At 48.5% G+C, this 23,047-nt stretch overlaps 1 protein-coding gene across 13 annotated transcripts in view; it reads right to left on the bottom strand.

Moving 5' to 3' along the window:
• Positions 1-23,047, bottom strand: part of GNG12 (G protein subunit gamma 12) — a 122,541-nt gene that overhangs the window by 6,169 nt on the left and 93,325 nt on the right. For 3 of the 13 annotated variants that reach the window (XM_073896561.1, XM_073896558.1, XM_025871817.2), the window contains exon 3: positions 18,069-18,133. The exons of the other annotated variants lie outside the window; for them this stretch is intronic. In XM_073896561.1, coding sequence (XP_073752662.1) covers positions 18,125-18,133 — 9 coding nt within the window. In that variant the 3' untranslated portion in view covers positions 18,069-18,124. The remainder of the gene's footprint in view (positions 1-18,068; positions 18,134-23,047) is intronic. 13 annotated transcript variants of the gene reach the window in all.

Genomic DNA, 23,047 nt, shown 5'->3' with positions numbered 1-23,047 from the left:
ATCGAGGTTTGCAATCGTTCGAGGAATGTTAGGCAGATAAGGAAGTCTTTATTCAAGAAAAAGTGGGACCCTTTCAGCTGGAAGACTCTCAATGATGGACTCACTGCAAATGTCCAAGGGGACACACGGAGCAGCCTAAAGCCTGAAGTATTTAACAGAACTCTCTCCTCCTCTCCTTTGCCTCGGGCTGGCCTCATCCTGGGGGCCAGGCCACTTGCTAACCCTCTACCCCCGCCCCAGGGTTGTGGGTTGACTCTCCTCTCTGGCCTAAGCCCTTGGATCGGAGGCTGCCCTTGTCCTCTGTCAGCCCAGCCACCTGGTAGAAAGGTGAAGGAGACCTCCCAGACCTTGAGCTTTAACCCGTGTGGTTGTCCAAGGACATATTCCCAAAGGTAGGCTCGGGGGAAAGCCCTGCCTGTGCCTCTGCCATATTTGGCTAAGTTCTGTCCTGGCGCGGTGGCGACCGGGGGCAAAGGCAGAGCTGGTAGGCCTGGCAGCAGCGTGGCAGTTTTATGACTCAAGGGAGGAGGTGGACAGCAGGTATGCCTCCCTCGTCTGCGGCAAGGGCTCAGCAAAGTCTCGGGGCACTGTGGCGCCGGCAGCAAAGCCAGGCTGACTCAGCGTCCTGAAGGAGCTGCACAGAGCCCATCTGCCGTAAAGGCTTAGGACCAGATACGGTTGCAAAACAGGACAGCAAGCCCCAGGCTCCACGGCGTCCACCATGTGGGCACGAAGCTGCTCTACCTGAGTTTCACCCGACGTGGAATGCTTCCCTGGGGCTCAGTGCCAAGACCTGAGTAGGGCCTTGGTCAGAGGCAGCTTTGGGTCAAATGCCCAAGTAAAACTGTGCTTTTAGCTGTGCGCACAATTCTGACATCCAGCCACATCAGCATGCTTCACATTCCTGGGTCTGGACCCTGCCTTGGCCGCTTACTAGCTGGGGGAAGCTGGGCTGGTTACTTGACCTCTATGGGCCCACGTTTTCTTCTACATAATTGAAGGGGAGGAGTGTGTTTGAGGAGTTAATTCGCTGATGCACATGTAGTATTTAGCCAAGGACCAAGGCACTCCAAAAATAGCAGCTGCTCTTCTATTTATCTTTGGCGGTCATACCCAGCACCAGGAGTCAGAAGTCCCCTGTGTACCTGTCTGCCCCCACCCCTGCCCACCTCCCCAGGGTCAGTGAGTCCCAGGGAACCTGATGACCGGGCCCGGGGGGGGGCGGGGGGAGGGGGGGCTCTGGCATCAGCCTCCTTTCAATGCATCCCTTAGGCAACGCTGCTGCACCCTATCCATGCAGGATGGAGGGGCTGGTGACAGGCACCGGAGGATCCCCTAGAAGAAGGAAGCCCCGGCAGTGCAGGAAAGTGGGAGGAGGAATGGTAGGAAGGTAGGGCAGGGCAGGGTGGCCCTGCTTTATCCGAGGCCTTGGCGACCTCATTTCAACACACTCCCTGCCCAGCTGCCTCTTCCTAAGATTCCTGGCAGCCTGCCCCACCCAGAGGAGAGGCCTACGGTCAGCTCCCAGGGGTTTTCTCCTACCCGGCAGCCTGGCCCGGCATTCTGCTGTGCCCCCAGGCCAGGGCCTCGGAACAGAGCCTCTGGAATGGGACCCGCAAACGCAGCGAAGTGCCCTGATTCACAGCACTCTTGCCTTCCCCTACAGCATGTTGAGCTGGGCGCCCGTGCCAGTTGGCCAGGGTTCTGAGGACTGGCCCCAGCCTCCAGAATGTGAACATGATACCCTTCTGAAGGGCCTGTGGTTTCCAGGCTGCCTCCTAAGGACTTTCTGAATGTCCCTTTGCATGAGAATAACGCCAAGCATGCTCTTCTCCTCAGCTTCCAGGGCACAAAGGTTGCAAGGCCCGAGTGAGTTTTCCTGGAACTCCTCCATTGTTCACATGCAGCAGGACTAGCCCTACGAGCAAAGAGCTCGCCGAGGGCAGGCTCGATGTATAAAATCCTGGGGTAGGTCCCTCTAACATCGATGAGAAACGGCAACTAGTATTTGGAGGACTTTCTTCCTGACTGTATTATGGTCACGTTAAAAACTGCGAGCACTGGACTCTGATCCCCCATTCTGATACCTGTTCTGACCTGCTCCCTCACTGACCGCCCTCTCCCCTGCTTCCTTCCCCTGGGGATCCTTCTCCTCTGCTTCAAGGGGAGTGGAACCCTATCTGCTGCCCCCACGCCCCAGCTTCTCTCAGGCTCCCAACTCAAAGACGTATTCTTCTCAAAGTCCACTTCCCTCCCCTGGCCTGTATATAAACCCACCCAGAAAACTCATTAAAGTTTAGGACATGGGTGATTTTTACAGTTTCACAGATTATTAAACACAAACAATTTCCTACTGAATATTGTATAGGAATAGCTTTGGCCGGTCAATTAAATGGGGTATGTGTGGTCGTTCCTAGAAAAAGTTGTGTACTGGGCCACTGGAAAACAACCTAGTCTCTTATTACAACATTCTTCTTATGGGAGAAGAATGCTACTGTTTTCAACAGAAGGAGCCTCCAGGAGGGACTCGGTGGGCTGAGCTGCCTCCCGTGTGTGGGAGGAGGGCTACGCTCTTTGGCTGTTGATCAGTGGTGTTTATAGGAGCCCGAGGTCCAGCTGAGGATTTCCCCCAACCAGCCGCGGCTCTGCATCTCCTCAACAGCAGGCTGGGGCCAGACCAGCCTCGGGGGCCTCTCCCACCCTGTCTGCCTTCAGAGTGTTTTCCCTGCTCTTCCCTCAATGGCAAGGATGTCTGGCTGGCTCCTTGTGCCACCAGGTGGATAAAAAGCTTGCTTTATTCTTACTTTAAGAATCGCTTCCAAGGCAAACAACACCTGATACTTCTATGGAACCTCAGAGTATACATGTTGGTTTCAGACGCAGGAGTCCGTGAAGCCTCCCTCGAAGCCTGAAAGCCAGATTACTGTTTCATCCTTTTAGACACAAGGCACCTGAAGTTGGAAAAACTTGCTCCAAGTTCACCCAGCTCCTGAGCCTTGAACCCACTTGCAAGCCTTTCACCCCAGCAGCCACAATCCCCACCGCACCAAGGAAAGAATGCAATTCCAGTTAATTTGACCCATGAACCCGCAGGGCAAGGGTGACCCTGACCCCAGTGACCTGATGTCCTGGCCTGCTGACTGCTCTGTGGCTGTGCACCACCCCTTCTGGTGCAGAAAGCATCTGTTTGTCTAGTGCCCTGAAAACTGACCTCCCTTCTCCTTTCTGCAAGCTAAGCAAGAATGTTCTCATTGTCATGAGTAGGCAAGGACTGAGGTCAGCATCTGGAGATCCTGAGCAACCAGCGCTCTATCCAACCCCCCCCCCCCGCCCTGCCCCCAGAAGTGGGGAGGCCTGCACAGACCCCCCGTTTGATAAAAACCCGGTTATCGTTCCTGTGGCCTTGTTCGCGTTTTTACATGTGGCTAGCAGATTTGAATAAACACATGTACTATTTAGTTATTCAAATAATTGGCATTAGTTTTAATGCTGTTGTTCATCTGAATTCTTAGGTTTCTAGAAATTCCTCAGAACACGCTTTCCCATTAGGGAATTTTAAGAGCGCCTTAATCTTTGTCTAGAGGGGCCTGGAGCAGGGAGAGGGTGGGGATGGAAAGTGTGTCCGGGAGCTCACTCGGGGAAGCAGCCCCCGAATCACAAGTCCGCCAGGCCTGGCCAATAACTCGAATCGCTGGAGTGAAGCCAGTGTTCTGAGTAAACACACCCCTTCTGTCTATAATAAAACAGCAGGTTTAAAAAAAAAAAGACCAGGTTTCCACTTCCCCTCTGATCTCGCCTTCTACTCTCAATGTCTTACTGTCTTAGCCCGGCTCTTTGTCTGTCCCCCTCATCCATTAAAGGGGTGCAGGCAGCAATACCTATCTCACAGGGCTGCTGGGACAACAAACGAGCGTCTATCTGCACTGTAGCCTGTACACACAATTAATAAATGCTGGGTCCCTAGGTTCACTGACAAGACAAAAAAATCATGCATTCCATGAGAAGCGAGAAAAACGCACCCAGTGAAAGAGCAAAAGAAGAATTTCAAGGTAATATGATGGAGTAGCATGCATCTTCCTAATATGGTTTGAGAGGGAGTGTAGTCAGACCTTTAAGAACACTTATTTTAATAAATCTCATAAACACTTATTTTAAATCAGAGCCTACGGGCTGAATGCAGACCGCAGGTGTGTTTGGTCAGGCCCCACACAGGGTTAACTCAAGTGTGTGTGTGTGTGTGTGTGTGTGTGTGTGTGTGTGTGTGTGTGAACTTTAAATTGACTGTCAACCTTTGAAAAACAGGTATTTCACTTTAAGACAAAGAAAGATTTCTGGAAAAATCAGAAAATCTTACAAAACCAGGCTGGGTCTGAGTAGTGGTTGCTGCTTTCACACTGGCTGGCACACTTGCCCGTCCCTCTATTTGAACTTGGACACAGCCTTTGTACCATGCCTTGGACACTGAATTCCAGCAGCATACTCAAGGATTAGGCCAGGGGACTTGAGTTCACTCCTGCCCTTGCCACCGCCTCACTCTGGGGCTCTGGGGAAGGACTCCTAACCTGTGTAGGGCTCAATTTTCTCATGGGAAAAAATGGGGATAATAATACATTTTTATTTCAAAGGGTTGTTAAAGAGCATCAGATAAAACAAGCATGTGAGTGTAATCAACATGAAGAATACTCTCGCTGAGCGGTAAGTGCCTACACCCTCTGCTCACACCCTGGTGACATGCTCTGAGCAGCCCGCAGTCCCTGATTGGGGCTCCGAGCAGCTCCCTACCCTCCTCCTGCTGTGCCCTGACCTGCGGCGATGGACAGAAAATACGACCTCTCTTAGTGTTATCAGCTGAAGTGTGCCCCCCACCCCTGCCGCAAATGGACACGTTGATGTCCTAACCCCCAATAACTCAGAATAAACCGTATTTGGAGATAGGGATTTAGTAAAGATGAGCCCAGTAGGATGGGCCCCGATCCAATATGACTGGTATCCTTACAGGAAGAGGGACTTTAGACCCAGAGGAGTAGAGAGGGAAGAACACGCAAAGGCACAGGGAGAAGCCAGCCCAGCTGTAAGCCACAGAGGGAGGCCTCAGAAGAAACCCACCCTGCTGGCACCTTGGTGCAGACTTCTAGCCTCCAGAAAATAAATTTAAGCCACTCTGTCTGTGATGCTTGTGACGGCAGCCTGAGCCAACCGAGACACTAAGGTTCTCTTGCATCTGCATCTGGAGGATGCGGGCCCCACCAAAGGGGTGCATTCATCAGAGATCTGGAAAGTGGAAGCGAGAAGGCCAGTTCTTGCAGCTTGGCTGCTTTTCTGTGGGCCAGCAGGGTGGTGGGCAGGTTGCACTTGGTGGGAGCACTGCAGCGTGCAGTCAGGAGCAATGTGGTGCAAAGAAACTGCATGGCTGCAGCAGCCTCCCAAGAGTCTCCACTTCCTGCTGGGTCCCGGGGGCCAGTTCTGCGCTGAGGTCTGGCAGTTGGTCCTGGTCTGGAAGTCAAGAACCAGTTCCTCCAGCCCTTCTACTGATTATGCAAGCACCTCATCCCTGGGGTGAGAGCCCATTCTGCCAGGCATTGCCCAGAGTGCTTTCTGTTTGTTGTAACTGAACCCTGACTGATACACAATTGTTAATCTGTTGTTTTGTAATCTGTAAATAACTTACAAAGATTAGCTAGGATTTCTGTTATTATGCTACTATTGCAGAACACACCAAACCCTAAGACTTGAAAACAGGGAGATGCAAGACATGAAATTCTTTTTCTCCTTCTCCCCAACCAAAGCTTGCAGGCTGTAAGATCAAGGGTGGTGGACCTGGAGCCAGCCACACGTCTTGCCCTGGTCCTGCCCAGTGTGGAGAGCAAAGGGCAGAAAGACAAGTTACTGGCCTGGGGAGAGAAAAAAATGAGAGGCAGAGACAAGGCAGGACTGCGTGGAGCCGTGGAAAACGTAGTTTGAGCTGGAGACATAGTGACTGGCGCTCTTCTAAGAGTTTATATGAGCTCAGAACCAGCAAAATGAAGAAGAATAAAAACAGCACTCTCTCAAGACCTCAAAAGAGTTCATCCTCTAAAAGCAGCATGCTTTTCTACCTGCAGACCCTTGCAAAGTCCTTATCTGGTATCTTGGAGATATCTTATCCTCCAAGATAAGTTCATTTTACCTGCCATCCAGGCACATGTGCCCGAAGAATGATGACGAGGATACTATTGCTATAATGATAATTTTTGACGACCGTCACCATTTCCTGAGTATGTGCCTGGTAAGTGAATGCCAGGAATCATTTCATTTAATCCTCTTAGAGATGAGTTCTTTTAGCATTTCTGTTTTACAGATGAAACACAAAGAGGTCAAAAGTGTCTTGCCAAAGACTACTGATTTATATAAGAGCTGGGACTCAGGCCACCTGACTCCCAAGGTCATCCCCTTAATCACCACCTATAATACTTGCCTGCAAACATCAAGAACACAAGGAAGGAATGGGGAGGAAGCAGAGGAACTGTCAGGAGCACTGACCAAAAGAAGTCATGACCTCCATTTAAATGAGCCTGTTGCTCATTTAGGTAAGTGGTCTCCGTAGCAATGGCAGTAGGTATCCAGTTAAGTGGCCTTGGGAGAAGACCTAAGTGAAGGAGAATCGGTGAAGGAGAATTTAAAAGGAGGACTGCCCCAGATTCTGGGTGAGGCTATTGCCAAAAGACACAGGATGATCCCAGCATCCCTAGGGAAGCTGGTAGGAAGCCACGAGAACGAGCCAAACTAGGTAATAAATCCAGGAGACAGCTGCAGAGCCTGAGTAGCGGGTTCCTAACTTCACTGTATATCTAGAACATCTGGGGCACTTGTTAAAAAAAAAAAATCTGATTCAGTAGGTCTGTGGCAGGACCCAAGAATTTGTATTAAAGCTTCCTACATGATGCTGATTTGGTCCTCCTGAGAAACACTAATAATGATTGTCGGAGTCTTTACCTCTTGGTTCTACCCACATTTATTTCTGCTTGGGAATCAAAATATGTCCATTTAAAAGAATGCCACTTCCTATCTATACTTAACTTCCAAAGTTCTGAACAAGCCCCGGAAAATTCTAACTCCTTTTAATGACCTTAATAGAATTAAGTATCCTTCAGTTTGAAAAAGCAATCATTTAACACCCTTCTTGGCTACAAAAGTTTAAATTTGTTTTCTGAACAGCCACTTCCTTCTGGAAAGTCTAGTGATGCTAGACTGTCCTGTTCTTGTCTGTGATGTTGCTTTCTACAGCTCTTGTTCCTTCTTTGGACTCGGTTTTCTCAGGGGCTCAGTCCTGGAGGACTGATGCAGCAGAATGAAGAGGGTTTTGACAGTCAGATAAATTTGAATCCTGGCTCATCACTTACTACAATTCATTTGCTTCACTTCTCCAAACTTCAGTTTCCTCATCTGTAAACAGGAAGGGATGATAATAGTCCCTACTTCACAGGGTTGTTAGCAGGAGGAAATGAAAGAATATATGTAAATTACCCGGCACCTGCTTGACCCACATTGGTCTTAGCAGGGTAGATGACGTTCTACCTCTGTGACGTTAGCTATGACCAACGTGCTTCTCATGCAGCCCTTTACCACAATTCCACTGTCTTAAATGAAAGCCTATTCAAAAGTACATGCAAGTGGCATAGAGGTGCTTCGAACACAACACATGGAAAAGCCAGTGAAACACTGCTGCTTGCCCCCAACCTTTCTGATGTCCCGTTCTTCAGGGAGTGACACCACCATTGTCCCAGTTACTGAGGCATCCTTTTGCCTCATCCCTGCTCCTGATTCCTTAGACCAAGTGCTATCCAATAGAAATCTGAACCGTATATATGATTAAAAATTCTTCTAGTAGCGGGGCGCCTGGGTGGCTCAGTCGGTTAAGCGGCTGCCTTCGGCGCAGGTCATGATCCCAGAGTCCTGCCATCGGGCTCCCTGCTCGGTGGGGAGCCTGCTTTTCCCTCTCCCTCTGCCTGCCTCTCTGCCTACTTGTGCTCTCCCTCTGTCAAATAAATAAATAAAATCTTTAAAAAAAAATTCTTCTAGTAGCCACATAGAAAAAGAGAGAAAAAAGTGAAATATTTTATTTAGATATGACCAAAATTGAAATGTAATCAATGTAAAAAATTCAGATGTTTTGCTTTTTTTGGTACTAAATATTCAAAAGCTCAGTGTGCATTTTGCATGGATAGCCCATCCTGATTTGGCCTAGCCACATTTCAAGTGTTCATGAGTCACAGTGGCTGCCTCATGGGGCAGTGCAACCTTAGACCCTGGCACTTTTCCAAATTCTCTTGCTCCCTACACGTTGACAAACCCTCCATTTTTATTTCCCCCCATTCTCTCTGCTTCCATTGTATCTCCGTCGTGGCTCCCAGCAACCTCAAGTAGGTTACAGTGAGGCCACTGTATCAGCCTCACCACAGGACTGCTGCCTCTAACCTTCCTTTCTCCAGTCTCATCTATCCTGACCACTAGATGCTGAGATACAGTGCCACTGTCCACTTATTTCCCCCTGTCGCAAAAAAGGATTCCCCAGGACCCCAGGAAAAGTGCAAGGGCTCAGCTTTGCAATCCAGATCCTAACATTTCTGCCACCGTAATAAAAATCCTCATTATAAAGGCACTTGCTACTACAGAGAGCTTGCCGTATGCCAGACGCCAGGCTATGGGCCAATCCCTGTCAATACATTATCCTACCGAATTCTCACCATGACCCCGCGAGATGGGTCCTCTTCTCATCGCTGTTTTACGAAGGAAGGAACTGAACCACAGAGAAGTGAAGTCTGTGCCTCGTGTCAGCCAGCAAGCTGCTTGGGTGGGATGTGAGCCCAGGCGGTCTGACTGCAGAGGCCAGGCCCAGAAGCTTTCCCGTGACGCTGCTGTAGCTCCAGGGGACGACTGTGAGCCCACTCTCTGTTTTGTTGTGGGCTGTGTTTACAAGTCCTCTTGAGAGTGTCGGTCTGTGCAAGTTCTCCGCCTGTTTCTCTTGGCCTGTTTAAATTCTCTCTTCTTTTAGCCTCAGTTCATCTTTTTATCTCTTCCAGAAAGGTCTCTCTACTTTTGCTTGCAGTGATTTATTCCCTTTACGAGTTCCGGCTCCATGCGTCAAGCTCGGGGGTTCAAGGGCCCTGAAGGGGCGGCCCAGGCACGAGGGGGCAGGCAGCAGCTGTGGGTGTACTGGTGTTACCTCTTTCTGATGTGCAGATGTATAGCTACTATCAAGCTCTCAAAAGGGCAACACATTTATTTCGGTGCTAATGGTATGTCAATTCATGCTTACTGTTATGTAACTGATTTTGTATGTATGAATATTGTCTCCCCACTAAACTGTGAGGGCTTTAGCTCCATAATAACAGTATCCCAGTAACATCTATTCATTGCTTCCTGTGTGCCAGGCACTGTATCAAATACTCTACACCGTTACTCATTTACCATTATCCGTGACTGTAGGAGGTCAGATTTATCATACCTATCAAGACTGAAGCTCAGGACGGTTAAATAATTTGCTCAAGATCAGATAGCTAGTAAGTGGTGGAGACAGGATTGGAACCCAGATCTCTCCTTCTTTAGAGCCACACCCTTAGCTAGGCAGGTGAGTTAGCCCATGCCATCTTCTCTCTCCTATTGACTAATTCAGAGAATGGGGCTTCAATAAACACTTGGCTAAGATTAAGACACGAGATGTAGCAACCAACACATCAACCAGTGAACCTATCACCCTGGGGTGTTTGTGTCGGGTGTTTGTTTTCTTAGAAATAGGATACACCCTGCTGCTCCTTCCCACAAGTATCCCGCAAAATACTGACTGTTCCAAGCCAAAGGTTACCCACCTGTTTGGTTCCCTTCACAACTCTGAGAAGCCTGGGTGGAGTCCCTGGGACTCCAATGCACTTGACTGGGTCAGTTGCCGGCACTGTGAACATTCAACTCCAGCACGAGCTGGCCACCTGTGCAGCACCCAGATTCTGAGGGCAATGATGCTTTGCACCCCCATACTGGGCCCCAAACAGTCAGTGAAGTTGGGCCATGGGGAGCAGCTCTGTGATGGTCACCTGCAGAGGTGCAGGACCCGGCCCCTTCTGCTTATGCCAGGCCAGGACCCCGCAGAGATGTGTTCACAATCAACAAGGAGTACAACCTTTAGAAACAAGTTTTACTCTCTCCCTCACAAACAAGTCTGGTTGAGAAATGATTTGCTCCTATCTGCATGGCTGGCTTAAAGATAGCTGGAGATCTCATCTGTTTACCCATGAGTGAAAGAATAAATACATGGATGAATTCTATAGTTATTTAATATCCAACACAAGAGGCGACAGGTACAGAGTGATTTTTCTGTGCCAGGCACTGTTATGGGCTTTATTTAAAATTATTTTACTTATTCTGAAAAAGAAATGACTCCTGTTTCATTAGTTTTTAAGTTTTAAAAGAACATGTAGATCTAGGAAAAATTTTAAACAGATTTACCCAAAGGGTAGACAACAAAAACTCGCTGTCCTTCTACACTAGACTTCCCGAGGTGATCCCCGTTATCAGTTTCTCAGGTTTCCTTCGAAGACATCCCCTGCATATACAAGCATGATTATTTACATATCTTAAAAAGTTTACATGTCTTAAAAAAATACAAATGCGAGAAAGTTTGATGCACGGCTCTGTCTTCTGTTTTTTATTTTAACACTCTAATCTGGAGATCATGGCGAAGGTGGTATTAGTAACCCACTTTCCCAATGAGGAAACCAAAGCTCTCTGGGATGCCTAGTGCCTAAGGGAACCCTGGTGTCCCTAACCATAACTGTACACTGCAGCCGCCTACAGGCCCTGTATGGGGAGCTTGCTGGGGCTGGAAAGAGGAAGTGGGAATGATCGGAGAAGCAGAAGACAAAACTTCTGCCTTAAAAGGGCTCATTGTTTTGGGCAGCAAACGATGCTCTATGAAGTGAGAATGATTTCCAAACAACAGAAGAACATATCCAAGACACAGTTCCATGGCGCCCCGAGGTGCTAAGCATTTGCAAAGAGAAGCAGTCTCCAGAGCAGGGAGTGGCCCCACGGGGGAAGTCCCGCGGACTGGTGAGTCTCCACACCAGCAGACAGCAACCTCATCCCTGGGAGTCCTTTCCATCAGCCTTCCCGGACCCGTTACCACCTGCCCTAGCCGAGCAGGGAGGGAGGTGGTCTGCAAGGGGGTCCCTTGCCCGGGATGTTCTCCACAACATAGCTGCCCTACCCTCATTCCTGGTTTGCTGACAAAGCAGAAGAACGGAGACATTTTGGGTTCTGGTCATAAAGACCTAGCATCTGATCCACTTTAAGCGGAGGGCATGCTTTCTGATACCGCTAAGCAGACAGGCGTTCACCCACTTGCCTGCAGTCCACTCCGACAGACAACCCAAACACCTACTGGGAGGGTTGAAAGTGAGGCAACAGGCACATGCCGCTGCAACCGTTTCTGCTCAGGAGGCAACCAGGCAGTCGTTTTTCTTGCTTTGAAGGTGTCAGCTGCTTGGAGGCACGGGAGGAGTGGAGTCGAGAGAGAAGACGAAGAGAAGACTGGGAAGAGTGAGCAGCTCGCCGACACCCACAGCCCCGGCCGGGGCTGCGTGCGGGCTACCAGACTGGGGGTTAAAAGGCTCAGGACGCCAAGAGGATGGAGAAGTCTTGAAAAATACGGAATAAAAGGCCAATAAACCCTGAGAGATGTAGGCCTAAGGAGCCTGGGGAGAGGACGGTCAGCGGGGACTTGGGCGAGCAGAGAGGTGCGTGAAGGATACATTTCTTAAATGAATCGATCCTTGAAGGGCAGGAACTGGGTAGGTGGTGGCGAAGGAGTGGGGAGAATTTCAGAATGGATATCGATGGAGTACAGAGTGGGTTAAAGCTACCTCTGTTATGTGAATATGGGAGCCCCCAAAGGTTTCTGGGCTTTCTGAGCAGAAGCAACAGGCATAGGGAGCATTATCAGAAAAAGAACTGAACGACCTTATGTCAGATGGACTAGAACTGGGAGAGAGAGAAAGACAAAATGGACTATTTCCATGGAAGGTCTAGGGGCATGCAATAGGTTAAAGAGCCCAGGCTTTGGGTGTCCCTTAGTGTTGCGTGATGTTGAATCAATGACTGAGCCTCACTGAACTCCTAGGTTCTCTGTAAAATGGGGTACCACGAGTGCCTGCCTCGCAGGACTGTAACGATTAAACAGAATCCTACAGAATAGAGCCTCGCACATGGAAACCACCCAGTGGTATCTACCACCACCATCATCATCATGCTCATCATCATCACCATTACCAGGACTTCATCAAACAGAGGAAGGTAACTGGAATGTCAAGAAAGAGCTGGATACAAGAGTAGGAAATGGAAGAACAATCAGGACTTCATTCTTGGGGGCCAAATGGGGACTGACAGCCCAGAGGCGGTGGTTTAGCACTAGACTTGCAGGGAGTGCCTGAGGAAAAGAGCAGCATGCATCCGGGGTCTTCCTCACATGGGCAGGGACAAGAAGGGCAGATTCAAAGGTGCAGGGAGGGGGAGCTGGGGAAGCTGCCAGGACAGGGGCCACCAGACAGCTAGCAAGAGAGAGGGATGTCGGGGAGGGAGGGCAGACGTTAATGCTATAGAGACAGGCTTGGCTAAAAATACATTATACCCAGAAAACACACTACAAGAATATACACTAAAATGTAGCTACTGCTAGGTGGAGAGAAGTGGGGACCTTTAGTGTTGTTTTTGTGCACTCCTGCAGCGCATACGTTTTTATTTTTTGGTCTCACCAGCTAACACTTCTATTGCATGTCGTATGCTTGCCACTGTTCTGAGAGCTTTACAGATACTAACTCAATCCTCAAAACAATGCTCTGAGGTGGTTACTATTGCTTTTCCCAATTCAGGATGCAATGCAGATCCAGAGTCCATGCTCTCAACCACATGTGATGTTTTTACGATGAAAAAAATAAATGAATGAATCCCAGCATGTGTTATTCAGAAAACCAGGAGGAGGGGCAAGTTATCAGTCACTTTATGGGGGCACAGGAAGGAGAGAGCGACCATAGCCCATGGGACTGGGGATGACGCAGGGGTTCCAGGGCTCCCCCGGGTGAGGTTGCCACAGCACAAAAGGAATGGAGGTCCAGTGATAAGAGGCGCCAGAGCGAACTATTAATTCAGGAACTTGGGCGGTGAGCGTGGGGGGCTATTTCGAGAAGTAGCAGTGTGCTGAAGACAAGGACCTTGATGCGAACTTTGAGGGGTGGGAGGATTGTTTCAAAAGACAGCTGTCATCTGGGTGTTTTCAAAAGCAGAGGAGGAGTGCTGAGCAACCAAGGAGAGTGTGAAGACACCAGCGTGGTAAACTGAGGGCCGGAGAGCACGGAGTCGGTTCGGAGCTCCGGGATGAGAAAGGGAGGCCGGGAAGACGCAGGAGGAAAAGCAGGGGAGCAGGCACCCAGCAGCTCAGGCCAGGTGAGGGACAAAGGGCCACCAACCAGAGGTGCACACAAACAACGCGGGCCAATCTCTCAGGCATCGTGCTGAGCAAAGGAAGTCAGACACAGAAGCATGCACGTGCTGTGCGCTGTCTGATTCCACGTGCAGGAAGTTCAAGGCCAAACACGCCTCTGGTGATAGAAACTAGATGAGTGGAGAGGGGGAGAGGAGATGGATGAAGCAGGACGGGCCATGAGTCAGGGGCTGACTATTGAAGTCGGGTGACAGGTACACAGGATGCCTTCTTTCTTGTAGATGTCAGAAAATTTCAAGAATTAGAAGTTAAAAGTAAAACCCTCTGATCCTAAATACTTCATGGTCTAGAACATGATAATAATTAACACTATAAGACGAGCTCTGTCATTAAAGAATGGAAGATAGGTTAATTATTATCTACCATTTCCTCCTCCAGATCATGATATAGCAAGTATGTCCAATGTCCACAGCACAGAGGAAGTACCTGCCTTTTGAGGAGGCACAGATAGGATGAAAGCAGCCATAATCCGGGCCCTGTGCCCATTTTATACAGCGCTCAGATCCCGGGTCCCAGATGCCAAAGTTCAACCTGCCAGGAAGCACTGCTCCCTGCATTCACCCTCAGAACACAAAAGCCTGTGGTCCACATAGCCATAACCATTATGCTAAAAGACATCATAGGATACTTAATTTTCCTTTCTTCTTTCATCTCGCCTTCTCCCATTAACTACAGCAGGAAACATGTCCTACCTCCTTTCAAATATGTCCTGACTTGATAACTGCTTGGAGGAAAAGCAACATCTATGAAATTCCTAGGGTGACCAGCAAGATGAACATTCTGTGCTGGCCCTCACAGTTCAAAGTACTTGTTGTTTTGTATGCAGGTTCCTGGAAACATCAAAAATAGAAATACCACACGACCCAGTAATTCCACTACTGGGTATTTACCCAAAGAAAACACAAACACTAATGCACCCCTATGTTTTCTGCAGCATTATTTACAATAGCTGAGATACGGAAGCAACCTAGATGCCCAGAGAAGATGGATGGATAAAGATGCTGTATACACATACAATGGGATATTACTCAGCCACAAAAAGAGAATGAAATCTTACCACGTGCAACAATATGAATGGACCTAGAGGGTAGTCTGGTAAGTGAAAGAAGTCACTGGCCTTGGCAGAAAAGTGACAGCTTTGTCATTTTTCCTCTTCATAATTCAGGAAACAAAAGGGACAACATATTCCTGGGGCTGGGCACACAGCAGGGACTCAAGAAATACTTTACCAATGAAATGATGACACAAGGATCCCTGGCAGTATCTTAGGTGAGTGGTAAGGGCCCGAACCCAATGTATATGAACGTCGGAATTTCTGACAAACGGGATCATGTCACATTACGAAAGGATTCCTTCAGATAATACTTTCCCAGATGCATTATCTACTGGACCAAGAGGCTAAGTCAGAGAAACTCATTGTTTAGCTTGGATTCTAATTAAATTATCAATCAGGAACCCTACGAAACATCTTGAAGTTATACCACTCTACACAACTGCTTCTGTGTCTTGAGCACAGTTCTACTTGGTTTCCAAAATACAGTACTCCTGTGTATACTGTCCTCCTTCCCGTACTTAGGAAAGGGAGGGTGGTACAGACTTTGGTTTTAAAAGCTTCAAAAGCCGCTCCTTCTCTGGCCTCTGGCCTTGGTACACTTTTCCTCTTAAGGATGGATACAGCAAAGTAAAATTCTGCCGTTGCTTGCCCTGGAAAGAAAGAAGTACCCCCAGAGGCCTCCACTGCTTACATCTGCCTGTGCAGGTAGGGTGCTTAAAGGGGGGGAGGGGGCCGCTTCCCAGGGGTAATTCATCTCAAGAGTGGCCTTGGGCATAACGTACACTTTCAAGCAAATCCTAATAGTTCATATGGCAATATTAATACTTTTTATTTATTCACGTATTTAACTGTAAAGTTACTTAAACTTTTCTAACGCTTAATGAATTTAGGGATTAAACTCCTGAGAGAGATCACAGGAGATCAGCATGTAGTTGTCTGTGGCCAAATACGAGTTTCAGAAGGTTAAGTTGATACTAGCAAAGGTTTGTCCCTGGGATATTTTCCGAAGTGCGTGAGATTCTCCGGAACACTTTTAGGCACAGTGTGAGTCAAAATAAATGGCACGTGTTTATATTACATGTAGAAATTACGAGACTGATTTTAGTGGACTGAGTAAACAAACGCATCCAAGTCCTACCAACAGCCATTACCTGTCAGTGGCAACACTTATAAATGGACAGACTCTGTGATCACATGACCACCAGAGGCCCGTGCCTTCCCTTACAAATGAAAACCACCCCGAGCTGAATTCTGGGGAAACACCCTTACATGTCACATGCAGATGTCGCCACACGTTTGTCGATCATTTCTGCCCTTCCCCAGTGTTGAATCTGATAATTCTATTTCTAATGTGGTAAGCCTGATACAATAATAATGCTATTAAAAGATGGCAATTTATAAAGTGCTTCCTCCTATACCATCTACATTAGACAGGGTTCAAGTACTGAATTGTATTTTAATTTCTCTTTATCGAGAACCTCTTGAATTGAGCCTGCAAATTTATTCAATCAGTAAGTAAGCTATTTTTGCAGATAATTGGAAAAACACTGGAATCCTTCTGCCTCATGAGACTCCTGTTTCTTAGTAGCCTGTCAGGTGCTTCCCCTCTTCATATGCAGTGTATTTTCACTTGTAACAATTGCACATGCTTCTTAAATGGAGGAAAGTATTGGTTTTTCCTCTCTTAAATATAACCCAGTTAATGACATTTTCTTAGAAGCAGATTATACCTGTACTTAAGAGGTAATGTGGAGCAGAGACCACAAAGCGACTAGAAGCCGGATTCCTAATAGGGCTGCCTTTCAGACTCCCCTGGGCATCTCTTTCTTTCTTTCTTTTTTTTTTTTTTTTAAGATTTTATTTATTTATTTGAGAGAGAGAGAGAATGAGAGAGAGAGAACACGAGAGGGGGGAGGGTCAGAGGGAGAAGCAGACTTCCCGCCGAGCAGGGAGCCCCATGTGGGACTCGATCCTGGGACTCCAGGATCATGACATGAGCCGAAGGCAGTCGCTTAACCAACTGAGCCACCCAGGCGCCCCTGGGCAGCTCTTTCAATGTACCCACATCCCAACCTCACTCCCAAACCTCCTGAATTAAGAGTATCAGGGGTAGGTCCTGGCCAAAGTGCATTCTGAGAAAGCTCCGGGTGATCTGGATCTGCACTCTGGAGAAAGGGCCACAGGACTTGAACGTTAGCAGGGCTATTCAGGTACAACACCTGGGTCTCCCTGACTGCTCTGTCTGAATTAAGCTAGTGGTCTTGGACAGGTCACTTCCTCTTCCTGGGCCTTGGCTTCCACATCCTTAAAAAAGGGGAACAATAGAAGTGCTCTGTGCTTCTTCTTTGCATATTAATTTATTTTTTTTAATTTTTTAATTTGAATGTAGTTCACACACAATGTTACATTAGTTGCTGGTGTATAACATATGGATTCAACTTCTCTGTATGTTATGCTCTACTCACAAGTGTAGCTACCCTCTGTCCCCATACAGCGCTGTTACGGTATCAGCAACCACATTCCCTATGCTGTGCCTTTTATTCTCACGTGAGTTCTTTGTTCTGTATCTGGAAGCCTGTATCTCCCACTCCCCTTCACCCCTTTTGCTCCTCCTCCAATGCCCTCCCCTCTGGCAACCATCAGTTTGTTGTCTGTATTATAGGTCTGATAGTTCTTCAGAACTACTCAGACCACTGGTTTAAGCTCTTAGTATTTATATGGGTGAATAATGACCAGGGCAGGGACAGCATGAGCCACCAGCGTGAACCGGCTAGGTGACAGTAACTGCTGCATCCAGTGCTCTGGGAGAATCATGCATGTGGTGGGAGGAGGGTCAGGACATGGCTGCTCCCGAAGCCCCCCCCCAAAGACATTACCATTGGGGAACCGGCCATTTGCAAACCAAGTGCGTCTGAAAGCTGGCAAGCATACAGAAGAGAAAATAGTGTCTACGGTCGTTGAAAAGTAAAGCCGTGCCCACAAATACAGTAAGCTCGCTTTTAGCCAGAATGTTCTGGGAAAGGGTATCAGAGTAAACTCAAATTTCTGGTTGAGTTACCATGTGCAAGGGCACACTGTCGCCAGTTTTCAGAGATAACAGCACAATACATACACAGCCCTGAACATAACTGATGGTTAAGAAGGCACTTCTGTGAAATTTCATGATTCTAGATAAAGCTGAAGAACTCTTTGAACAAGTCCATTTCTTCTGGCGCTGACCCTGCTGGACAGGTCCCACCCTCCTGACTCTGTGCAGTCTTCTCCTAGGGGCGTCTTCATGTCCCTGATTGTCCTCTGTCTCCCGGGCTGACATCTTGCCCTGTCTGAGTCCTCCAAGCTCAGCTGTCCTTGAAGATTCTGCCTGAGTGCCTGTTTTTACTCTCTCCAATCTCCGTTGCATCTGCTCTCGAGGGCCGGCACAGGCTCTGACACGTCTATGTGGCCCGGGACCCCCATCCCGACAGCCTGCCTGTTCCTCAAACTTACCAGAGGTTGGACTCCCCGCTCTTTGACACAGGAGGCCCTTCTCTGGATTTGGCTTGTCAATCTCCCTGCGAATAGAACAGCCTTTATTCCAGTTATCTAGACTCAAGACTTTAGTTCTGAGACCAACCCCTTGTTCCTTGACATCCGAAGAGGGGACCAGTCCCTACAGGTTCTATTTCCTGATCCACATTTCCCTCCCTGGTGGCTCTGCCACTGACCTTCCAGTCAGGCTGTCCCCCGATGTGTGCTAGGAGATGACACTTGCCGTTCTTGGTTGCCCTGAGTTCTCTCCCAACAGCTGTCCACCTGTCAGACGGCTGGTGGCGGGCCAGTAATCCTAGATAATGGCAAAAGCTAATCAACAGATAGGAGCTCTCGGCTCCGTTGGAGGGTGGTTGGGAATGAACAGCCCGGAGCAATACCCGGGAGCCTTCCCCTCTCTCTCCCCTGTCGCAGCCCCTAAAAGGCAGACTCTAAAGAGTCCCAAGGCTCCTCGAAACACAGTATGAGACCACTGCTCTGAGCCATCAAAAATACTCGGGCCAGACAAATCTTCTGAAATTCAGCTCTAGTCACATGATGTTCCTCAAAAACCATCAACCGGTTGGTGGGGATGGAAACTATGGCCGTATTCACTTGGGCAGAACAGTTAACACATGGCCATTCTAGTCCTGGGTGAATACCAACAGAAATGTGTTCACCGAAAGACATACATTAAGATGTTCAGAGGAACACCATTCCTAACAGCCCCCAAATGGAAACTGCTTAAATGACCAAAACAGGAGAATAACTCACTCAATGGAAACTCCACAGCAAATGACAAAGAACAAGCTTCAAATACATGCAGCAGTATGGATGAATCTCACACACATAATGTTGAGTGAAAGCCAGATTCATAAAAGAATAAAAAGAAGTACACACCACAGGAGTCCAGTAAGTACAAAAATGGGGGAAACTAATCTATGCTGTTAGGCGTCAGGCTAGAGGCTACTTTTGAAGGGGAAGGTAGCAAAGGGGGCAGTAGGGGGCTTTTCCAACTGCTGGCTCCATGTATGTGTTTAGCCTGTGGGTGGGGGGGAACTTGTGATCTGGGTAAGTAGCTGCACAAAACCACTGACTGCCCCCAATTAACTTGAACCAAACGCAACTTCCACTGTGGCTCAGAAACCCATTACAATTTGGCTCTAACCCACCTTTCCGGTCTTTTCGCAACTCTTTTTCTTTTTCCCCCCTCTCTGTGAAATACTGTGGGTATTTACATTTTCTGAGGAAAGGGTCCACAACATTGATCAAAGGGGCCACGTGATCCAAAAGCGGAAAAGACAAATCCTCCTCCTGCAGCAACCCAAATGATCTCTGAAACTGAACTCTGTGACTCGCTTTGTTATTTTGAGAAAGCCCCGACCCCTCCCAGCTTCCCCTGCGAGATCCCACCCCTGCTTGCAGGTCAAGTCAGGTTACCTCCACTACCAAGTCTCTGATCATCCTCCACCCCAAAACTCCCCCCTCCCTCTCTCCCACAACTGTTTATCAGGGTCTGCTCTGACCCTTCAGTGAGCACCAAGCGTTTACAAATAAACAAAACCTCAAGGAGCTTTAGATCCAGGAGAGGGAAAACAGATGTATCCGCAAATAACTTCAAGCAGAAAGAAGCATCGGAAGAGAGAGAGACAGAGAGAGAGAGAGAGAGAGAGAGAGGTCGGCCGATGGGGAGTTCAGGATACACAGTGATTCCTTGTGGCTGGGGGAAATCTGGGCAGGCTTTGTGGAGGAGGTGACACAGCTTTGCACCTCTGGAGCTGGAAGGGGAGGGCATTCTCAACAGAGGGGCAAAGACTAGTGTCATAAAAGCTCTGGTGCTGTGCAGGCCAGATCAGGTGGTGAGTCTAGAGCAGAGACATTATGGAGCTATGAGATGGGGTCAGAAGATTGGCTGCCAGGCTCTGAAGTCTGAATTTGGACGCTGCAGGCAACGGAGAGCCACTGAAAAATTCTGAGCAGGGAACGATATGATCAGAGATGTGCCTTCTAGTTACGTCAGACAGATGGAGATGGTCTGCTCCTCCTCTAAGGGTCTAAAACTCATTGTTCTGCCTCCGTGGCACTGAACGGCCTCTGGCTCTGTTAACGCGGTTACCTGCGTGCTTCGTTTCTGTGCTCCCCACCACCACCGGACTCAAGCTAATGCAAGACAAAACTGGTTTTAGTGGTAGCATACTGTCTTACACACAGTAGCACCCAATAAATACTTACTTAACAAATTAATATGCATGTCTACCTAAAACGGTTTTTGAATGAATGAGGAAAGAAAGTGGGGTTAAATGGGAAAGAAAACCAGCCACACACAGGGCATAACACAAATGAGCTGGACAGCTCAGGTGCTCCATTCAACCTTAAGATTCCAGGTCTACGCCTACAAGTTCACCATTCTGAATGACGGACATCTGCAGGAAAGCTCTACAATCATAAAGGGTATTCCCACCCTGTGTTCTTAAATAGACGTGGACTATCGCTGGGGGGCCCTCAGCATGAAAGGGACTATTCTATCATCAAAGTCTGGTTTGAGCTCAGCACCCAGACCGTGGAACCTGGGAGTCCAACCTCACCCTGGGCCCTGTTTCCTGACATCGGTGGCATCTGGGAAGGTGTGGGAAAGAAGCTTGTTTGCCTTCTCAGGTCCCTGGGTTTCTTTATCTATCAAGAGGGGATTTCTGGGACAGCAAATACTCTGAATGCTGCAAAGAAAGGGGCTCTGCCTCCAAATCAAAAGAGAAAGAGATATCACCCCCAGCACGGAGGGTCCCCGGGCACAGTGCTGCTCATAATAAAGGCCACCAGGCGGCTTTTCTTTGCACATCACCACCTTTTTTACCTTTTGAAGCTCTTCCAATTGTTATCACATCTCTCAACCACCCTGTCATTAAATTCTCTGTCCAGTGTCAGTGTATGAGAAAATGGAGGGAAAGGAAATCTGAGGACTTGCCCATGGCCCCTGGGACTTGAGAACCCCAGGCACTGGGGCTCCTGATTCTCAGACAGCCCCCCCGCCCCAATTCTGTCCCAGGCTCTCTGACCATTTTCCACCTGGGTGGGGCTCCAGGGTTTGGGGGAGTAGCTTCCACAGGGAGCGAGGACTCCACAGAGGTGCCCCAGTGCCGGCCCTCCTGGCAGGGGTGCCCACATCTGTGGGAGCTTGCGGTGCGTCCCTCCAGCTGGTCAGGGCCTGGGTGATGAAAGGGCCTTATCATGGCCCAGGGCTGAACTCTGGAGGATCTGAGCAGCTTGTGTGGCTTCCCCAGGGAAGGTGGGGGGAAGGAAAAGCAAAACTCAGCAGCACCGTCTGCAACTGCACAGGCTGGGAAGCCACATGCTGCAGAGGGTGCACTGCTCTGTGACTGGAATTGGCCCATTTTCTGGTCTGGTCTGGGTTTCCTTCCTTCTTATTGCAAAGCCTCCCAGCCAGTTAGACGACACCCACAATTAGCCACCACTACTCAGTCTCGCCCTATTTGTGGAACTAGCTTGGGTATTTGCCTTTTATTATGTTCTTCCCCTTTTAAATAACAAAATGAATACGTTGAAACATTCAAACTATATGCACGAGAACGGAATGAAAAGTTAAAACTCTTTCCTTCTAATTTCATTCCCAAGAGGTACCCACTGTGCATAGTCTTTTTCTTTCCTTGCACACCTTCCTCTGGCCTTCACACACATCCTACACACATACATACAGTTCTGTAAACTACTTTTTTTCACTCAACAATAAATATATTATGAGCAACCAGCCTTGCTCATACGGAGGGGTTGGGACATTTTCCCTAATTTTCTCGATCTGAGACACCTAAAATTTACAGAGAGAACACAAAGGGCAACATAAATATATAGGACTTTTTAAAAAATTAGTCATTTCTGCAATTGCTCTCCTCCCCCCATGGACTGCTCCCTAATCACCCTGGGAGTCACTGCAGGACCAACCTCAGAACACGCTGGAGAGGGGAAGCCCTAGACCCCACTGAGTGATATCTGTCTGCTGCAGGACGTTCTAAGAGGTAGCCCAGGCACCGGCGCCCAGAGGCTGAGTCTACAGAATTTTGAGACTCCTCACCCACATCCACTCCGCTTGGAGGGGCTCTTCTGGTTAGCTGCCGGTCACAGGAGGAGTGGCAAATTCAGTGAAAGTGCAATGCTTTGCAACTGTTTCCCCTTCTGGAGACCCAGGGGTCAACGGTTTGCAAGGGCAGCTGTCTTGTTTAAATGGGGAACTGGAGTTCCTTTCTCACCTGCCCAGGACCACCCACAAGCATGTGGCTAAGCCAGATAGCGGTCCTCCATCCCAGGAAGAGTGCCTGCCAACCCTGACTCAAAGGCTGAGGGACCCAAGCCCTGGTCTGAGCTGCTATCTGGGCCAACCAGATGGTGAGGGACAGAGAGAATCCGGGGCAGCTAGAGAGCACCATGGGGAAGAGTCGGTCCCTGCCCTTGAGTCCCAGGATCTGTAGAGAGAAAGAGGGAGGTGGGAGGGCGTGCCTCTGTGATGTGTTTTCTGAACATGGTGAAACAGCATTTTGGTTGTGGTCAGACCCCACAGGTAGCATATGTTTTGATTCGTTCTGCTACATTTAGAACAGCGAGTACTCCTCTCCCTGCACAACACTCTTCTGGTCCTGTAGAGGCACCGACTGAGTGTTCACAGTTCTCCCTGGGTGCGGGAGAGTGCTATTATATTTCCCTGTAGGACAAGAGGGGAAAAGTGAGGCAGAGGAAGCTAAATAATTTACCTAGGTAGTAGCAGACACGGGATCTGAATGCTCACCCCTTAGGCCTTCCTACGCTAGTGGGACGTTTCTCAAAATATGTTTACGACTTAATAGGCATATATGGAAATAAGGTTCCAAGTCCCATGTATTTTGGAAAGCCCTCGTTGGAACAAAGATAAGCAGCCTTCTTTCATGCAAAACTCCTAAAATGCATTTATGATT

The sequence above is a fragment of the Callorhinus ursinus genome, unplaced genomic scaffold (assembly GCF_003265705.2).
Source record: "Callorhinus ursinus isolate GAN/ISIS: 27379988/994484 unplaced genomic scaffold, GSC_fseal_2.0 scaffold9, whole genome shotgun sequence".
Lineage (NCBI taxonomy): Eukaryota > Metazoa > Chordata > Mammalia > Carnivora > Otariidae > Callorhinus > Callorhinus ursinus.
The sequence above is the reverse complement of the archived record's forward strand: the minus strand, read 5'-3'. Positions and strand labels throughout refer to the sequence as shown.